We start from the raw sequence: 7,666 nt of genomic DNA on the forward strand, positions 1-7,666 counted from the left end.
AGGATCGAGTGAAAGATGGATGGATCCAAGTTCAGCGGGATCCTCAATGTAAACCTGCTCCAGAGCCCTCAGGACCTCAGACTGGGGTGAAGGTTCACCTTCCAACAGGACAACAACCCTGAGCACACAGCCAAGACAACGCAGGAGTGGCTTCGGGCCAAGTCTCTGAAAGTCCTTGAGTGGCCCTGCCAGAGCCCGGACTTGAACCCGACCGAGCATCTCTGAAGAGAGCTGTAAATAGCTGTGCAGCGACGCTCCCCATCCAACCTGACAGAGCTTGAGAGGATCTGCAGAGAATGGGAAAACTCCCCAAATACAGGTGTGCCAAGCTTGTCGTGTCATACCCAAGAAGATTGTAGGCTGTAATCACTGCCAACGGTGCTTCAACAAAGTACTGAATAAAGGGTCTGAATACTTCTGTAAATGTTTTTTATTATTGTTATTAAATTAGCGAAAATGTCTAAAAACCTGTTTTTAAATTTGTCATTATGGGGTAGTGTGTGGATTGAAGAGGAATTGCTTTTATTTAATCAATTTTAGAATAAGGCTGTAACCAAACAAAATGTGGAACAAGTCAACGGGTCTGAATACTTTCCGAAGGCACTGTAGGTCTATTATCTTTTCTACATACCTTCTCTCTGGTTTTAGTCGCTTAAGTTTACACAAAGCGATTTTCATCTCAACCTGTAATTAATCTACTTTGGATTTAGGCAGCCCGTCAAGGATTACAATGGCAGAAATATTTTCAGGCAAGTCATTAAACAAATCTTGATTTGCTACAAGGTTGAATCAAAGATGGGAATGTTGGCATGAGAAGGCACCTGACAGGGTTACCATTTTCAAACAAATCCTTACAATCAAAACTTTTACAGTCTGTGTCACATAGATAGCAGCTACATTACTTTGCTGAAAGGATAATAGTCTTAACATACCAGAAATACACCAGTCACATATAAACCGAAGACTTTATGACAGGCTATTGGTCTGTTCCTAGAGCGACAGGACCATGTCTGCACCACAGAAAAAGCTCATTGTCCATGAATGGGTCAGAGGATGGGTGTGAGGGTTGAGAGAAAAGGAGAGCAGGGAAGGGAGTGAGGACCAGAGTCGCAACAACATTCCTCACGTATTTGTTGTGCACTTCTATGTCATTAAAATCTACCGCCAGGTGCCTGCTTACTGTGAGGAAAATGATCAGTGAGGCCTGAGCCCTGGCCTTCAACCAGCATGGACAAGACAGAAGATAATTTTAGTTTCAGTTAAAAGTGCTCCTCCAAAACACCAACTTTCCTTAAATAGGCCTAGTTAAAAATATACTCATGGAATTGAAATGTTAAACAACAAGGCTTTATTTCCTCACGAGTGCTGCACAGCCAAGCGGCTAAACATATCAAAACAGTTCCTGTTGACATGGTTGGTGTAAAACCACAGTGCAGACTCAGCATGTTCCAAAGACAGCCCTGTTTACCAGACAGAGAGTACAGGCGACAGTGAGACCGCTGGATCGCACTCACACCCCCACCCACTCTCATTTTCACCAAGTCCAAGCAGGCACTGGTCTGCTTCAACACCCACTTGTAGATGTCTTCATCCAGAACAATGGAGACCAAGGGCCCATTTCTCAAACACTTCACACCCGTAAACACATCGTGACACCTTAACCCCCCAGTGAACATGCATTGCAATCCCCTCAATTCTATCTCACTCCCCCGTGTGTGTGGAGTGGGGGCTCTGAAATTAACAGAGCAAAACAGAAATGCTTAAAACAGCAGAACTGCTTGAATTACTAGGGTAGGCAAAAGACAGGGCTCAGATTAGCTCATCAGGACACTCCAGGATTCCCCCAGGCCCCATTCAAGTGCAGGGGGAAGCCAAAACGGTGATGTCATTCCCCTTAAAGAACCATTCGGGCACACATTTTTTTCTCGAAGCAAACCTAAGTCAGTAGCCGAAGTCTTCGCCCCTTCATCTGTGATTGGTCAAGAGTAGCGATTCTTCAATAAATTATGTTGCCATTCATTTTTATGCACATTTTTACATTGACAAATACTGCACTAAACATCTTCGATGTAAAATTGGGTGACTAACAGTACTATTGACGTTTTTTTCTAGATTTTCAAGCAAAGGTCTTTAAGGGAGTATGCGAGCACACTTGTTCGGTTGGCCTAGCCAAACGGAAGCATGCTCACGCATAACAGGGCAAGAATTAATACAGTATGCATGTCTACGATCAGTAGCAGAACAAAACAATCTGCTGCTTGTTCAGCCTAAAACAGGCATAGATTCCTTAATCTTTCCAAATTAATTTAATGGCAGGGTAGTAGTTTTTTTGGAAATCGATCAGATAATCTGTGCAGGCTGACTCACGTGAACAAGTATACATTCACCTGTACTGACAAATACTCTACGGACAACAGAAACAGGAAACTCTAGACATCCAAGTAATCCAGCCGGGCTATTAACAGAAAAGAATACTGAAGCGGACATGAACTAAACATATGCTACCTTTGAAGAGCAGTGTCCTAGGTGGATTTCAATGAATCCATCTACACAATTTACCTCAGGGTTTCTTTCAAGAATAAATCATAAGGGACAAAAGTGTCAGATAGGGAGTAAATGACAAAGTGTCTACATTTCTATGGCCTGTGTTAGAAAGCATATGCCCGAACATCAAGTAAGAGGAAAACTATCACACTAAGAAATGGCTGAATTTCACACTAGACACCAATGCATGTCATTAACAACTTTGATTGGCATCCACTCAATTTACTGTAGGCCTACATTTGTATCCAACAAATTTACTTTTCTTGGCAGACGTTTTAATCCAGTGCAATACATTTCTAAAATCAATAAGGAAGTACACTGATCAGGATGACTAGTTGACCTGCTGTATACATTTACCAGAAACAGTCAACAGAGCACTCTGCAATACTGATGAAGATATCAATGGACTGGTTACAGAAGAGGGATATTATCGGGACTTTTACCTCTTATTGATGGGCTTCTCATCCTTCTCGTAGGGCTTGACAAACCACTTGCCAATACGGACAAAGCTGCGGTTCATGAGGCAACGCTCCAACAGGTTATGGACAGCTTTGAACAGGAGTGTGCGGCACTCATAGGACAAGCCACTCTCCCACTCGCCGTCCTCCTCACCTGAGCCAGGAAGAGAGAAAAGACAGTCAGATACCTGCTGAATGCTCCATCAACATCACAACTGTAAACAAGAACTCAAGAATTGGTGGTGTCACTTTTTGCCATGGGTTCAAACACTTCAGAAAAAAGATAGGATGGGAATTTTTGACCATCTGCCAATGTTTACAATAAAACTCAACACATTATGCAACCATGTAAATAATAAGTTAAAGGGAAACTCCACTCAAAAACAGAAGTCAAGCGGTCTCGCCTTCAAGATATTTGACATTCAAGAACCAAAGTGTCACCACCCACATCATCATGAAGATTATTTTTTTGTTTTGCTTTGTCAGTGGCAAGGCCTATAAGATCTAGCCACCAGGCAGCCCCTTAGCTCTCTACAGGGTAAAGCTAACTACTTTAACAGGAGCTGCGACCCCAATGAAAAAGCTGATGGGAGATATGATTTATGCGTTCATATGACTGGTATCGTGATGTGCAAACCCACTTCCAACAACAGGCAGAACTCAAAACTGTAGGCCCAACATGTAAACTACTTGCATCTTTTGGTAATGAAAGATGCAGGCAGTCATTGAAGTGTGTCAGGCTGTGAACTACTGTGGGTCCTCAACCGAGCAGTGTCTTTCCCCATTTGCATAGCACTTGCAGCCCCTCTCCCAAGTGTCAACTGAGAGTTCATCCTAACTCCAATGCCATGTGAGCAACAAGCAACCCTTCCTGTGGCAGAGGCTAGCCCTTACTTGACAGCTCGTGGTGGATGAGCTCGGCAAAGCTGGGGTCATCCCCCCACCAGAAGAGCCAGAGCTCGCGGCGACCCGGGGTGTGGTGCCTTCGCCACACGCTTAGCACATCGGCCGCCAGGCACCGGCTGAAGCTGCACAGGATGGGGTCCTCCTCCGTCACGGGGAACAGGATGGGCGAGGATGTGGGCCCCTGCCACACAAAACGTCGCCATTTTATCCCAGTCAGGTCAGCCTGGGGGACAGGGTGAGAAAAGAGAGCTGAGACAGAGGCCCAATCCCAAATGAACACTACACCCTGTGCACTTGTAGAGATTTGAGAGGATTTGACAGGTGAAAAGAATTTGGTACTAGCTCCACGTTGCCGATAGGCTTGGTGGAAGTTTCACCATATTGCTTATACCAACCAAATCCTTTCAGATCTCCAAAAGTGCATAGGGTCCATTTGGGATTGGCCCAGAGAGAGGCTGCAAGCCCGCTGAATGCAAAGCAGTACAGTAGTAGCCTGACAACTTTAACAGCTGCACTATCCAATCAGTGTGAAGCACCTCCAAATACAAAATGTAAAGGAATGCACCTGCTCCTTCTGTGCAACCTAACCTTCCAACTCATTAGTCTTCAGGGTTCAAAGGGTGGGAAATCCCTTTCTATCAAAGTATTTAGTGCCAATGGATATTACCTAGAATACCTTTGAATGCTATGCAACACATTTGCCAGAAAAATAATATAGTACCAATTCAAAATATGGCAAGATATTTCTTATATCCTAGTTTCAATAAAATATACAGTTTCAGAATCACTAAAACTATTTGTTACACTGCTTTGCTTTATCTTGGCTAGGTCGCATTTGGAAATGAGAACTTGTTCTCAACTGGCCTACCTGGTTAAATAAAGGTGAAATAAAAATGTTTTCAAATAACTACTAGCCTATAGTTGATATTATGTACACTTATCTGGGTACCCTGCTTAAAGTTCTATCCATAAGGGAGTACCACATAATACTACAATGAGGAAGTGTGAAACTCAGTAGATTCGTGAGTTGTAGTTGACAGCATTGGCAATAGGAATGCTCACTGAAGAAAACAATACTGTAGACAATCATAGGCTGACTCATGATATTGTTGGCCTAAAAAGTTAGCCATAACTAGCTAGCTACCTAGCCAAGCATCAAGTTGTAAACAAACAAGGTACAAGGTATGACTAGTTGCTAACTAGTTGGATATATGCAATTGCAGTCAAATACATAGCTAATGGTGCTGATGTGAAGAATAATAAACAAATCTCACAATGACAGACATCACAAAAGAAACTGAACCTAGCAAGACAGTTAGCCAACATTAGCTAAATTAGCTAGCTACTGAGCGACATGATACAGGTAACTAAGTATTTTTGTTGTTGAATCTGGTGAACTTCAATTGCTATAAACTAACATATCAACCAATATTAATGTAAGCTAGGTAAATTAGCTAGCACACTTGCAAAATTGCATTAGCCAGCAATCTAGAACAGGCCTTGACGCCTCCACAGTCAGCTGTAGTCAAGCGGTTTAGCTTGCTGACTGGCTAGCCAAAATGGCTTTCTGGCCTCAGTTTGAGCTAGCTAACGTTAGCATGCTAACAGCGAGTTTAATCACTTACCAGGCAAAATAGGTTGGAGTGGCAGTCCTCCAAACTGGCCCCGTTTGGTACAAAACATGAACTCATCCTCACAGAGTGGTTGAACAATCCATCGTCTCGGTTACAGATAAGAGCAATATTCAGCCAAGTTTTAAGCTATTTAATCTGGATAGAGTATTTAGTCAAATACCCCATAAAACTAAGATGCTAACTGGCTAGTTATTTATACAACCGGTTGATGATGGCTAGCCACTACGCTAGCTTTAGCTAGCTAAACAATATCGCTGTCTTGATAGCCAGCTAACACAACTAGTTAGCTTTCTACGCTAACAAATTCATCAACCCCACTTCCGAGTCCGTTTTCTTACTTTACTACACAATATGTTTAATAAAATATATACACGAACCATACCACAACCTCACCATAAAGTGATCTACTAGTAATCTTAAACAATTTCAGAGCAAAGAAACTCTCCCCTCCTCCTGAGTTTCGCTAGCCAACATAGCCAAGTCAGACTAAATAAAACAGTTCGCTAACACCACCCTTCTATTCCCCATAGTCGCCGGAATCCGATAAAACTACAAAAACTTTCACTCAAATACTGAAATCATGATGTAAATGTCCAGTAAGCTTAAGCATTTGCGTTCACTGATTCTCGGGTCCTGCAGGTTTCCATTTGAATTCATGGATTGAATTCTTTAATGGCGGCCAGGAGGACAACTCTGCCTCCCAACTCCCATTGGCCAATGTGTGGTAACTGGAAGAAAAAAAAGGGGGGGGGTTCAAACTATAACTGATGGCTCGTAGCTGAGTTTACTGATCAAACCAGCGAGATCTTTGTATCAGGCAAATCTCAGCCTATAATGATCAACACGCTTTCAGGCTCCAGTCAGCTATAATCGATAACAACTGCATTGTATTATTAGCTGCCATTATAGCAAGCCTTTTGGAGTTTTCCCTGGCAATTAAAAAAATAAAAATATATATATATATATATATTAGATGAAACATTTCTAGGTATACCCTTGTACTGTATACCTAGAAGGGATAGATATATAGATACAATAGAAATCGGTTTTATAAATAACACCTACTACTATCAATAAAATACAGTGCCTATTTCTACATCAATTTTGTGTGCATCCTAGATATGGGTGCTGCTGCCTACTAGAATATATGGGAAATATATGGGAAGGTGAGATAAGGAATACCTGGGAGAATGCGATGAGAATGCTGACCTCCGAGTTTGTCTGTCCAACAGGGAAACACTAATGCTCTGTCCTTAATGGAAATAGTAAAAACATAACCTCTCATCCTGGCCCAAGGCAGTCCTGAGGCTGCACCTGAACATCGCAGGTAACCCTCCTCAAGACACATAGGTCTCCTGCAAAAAAAGCCCAACATGTCACCATAACTGGGCACATATGTACTAAATGTTTGAATTTGTGAAAGCTTTCTCATGTTATTTTTCAGAAGGTAATATGACATAAGGTAGAGCAAAAGGTAAATAGAGGTTAATGAATGGGAATCATATCTCAAACATACACATAACTGCATGGGGGAGCTCTGACAGAAGTTTGGCATGATGTGTGAAAAACGCTACAAATCGTTCCTATAACTTGAATGGAATTTGTGCCACAAATGCTAAAACGCTATCATAGAATCAGTGCCAGGGAAACTAAACAAAAAAAATGAATTGCTCTCATACCTTGTCCATAGATTGCTTACAGGGTAAGAACACCAATGTGCCATTTTGTAGTTTGGATGAACTATCCCTTTACATTTAAGTCATTTATCAGATGCTCTTATCCAGTGGTGTAAAGTACTTAAGTCAAAATACTTTAAAGTGCTACTTATGTAGTTTTTTGGGGTATCTGTAATTTACTATTTAAATTTTGACAACTTTTACTTCACTACATTCCTGAAGAAAATATTGTACTTTTTACTCTGTACATTTTCCTTGACAACCCAAAGAACTCGTTACATTTTGAATGCTTAGCAGGACAGGGAAATTGTGAAATTGACACACTTATCAAGAGAAGAGGTCATCGCTACTGCCTATGGTCTGGCGGACTCACTAAACACAAATGCATCTTTTGTAAATAATGTCTGAGTGTTGGAGTGTGACCCTGTCTATCCGTACATTTTCTAAA

At 41.8% G+C, this 7,666-nt stretch overlaps 1 protein-coding gene across 2 annotated transcripts in view; it reads right to left on the bottom strand.

The window, feature by feature from the left end:
• The window catches only part of LOC106613001 (mediator of RNA polymerase II transcription subunit 13-like), a 31,812-nt gene extending 25,569 nt beyond the window's left edge, over positions 1-6,243 (bottom strand). For both annotated transcript variants that reach the window (XM_014214797.3, XM_082956354.1), the window contains exons 1-3: positions 5,534-6,243; positions 3,897-4,131; positions 2,988-3,156 (exon numbers count right to left, since the gene is read on the bottom strand). In XM_014214797.3, coding sequence (XP_014070272.1) covers positions 2,988-3,156; positions 3,897-4,131; positions 5,534-5,599 — 470 coding nt within the window. In that variant the 5' untranslated portion in view covers positions 5,600-6,243. The remainder of the gene's footprint in view (positions 1-2,987; positions 3,157-3,896; positions 4,132-5,533) is intronic.
• Between the last annotated feature and the right edge of the window lie 1,423 nt (positions 6,244-7,666).

This window comes from Salmo salar, chromosome 09 (assembly GCF_965601325.2).
Source record: "Salmo salar chromosome 09, fSalSal1, whole genome shotgun sequence".
In the NCBI taxonomy this organism is placed as follows: domain Eukaryota; kingdom Metazoa; phylum Chordata; class Actinopteri; order Salmoniformes; family Salmonidae; genus Salmo; species Salmo salar.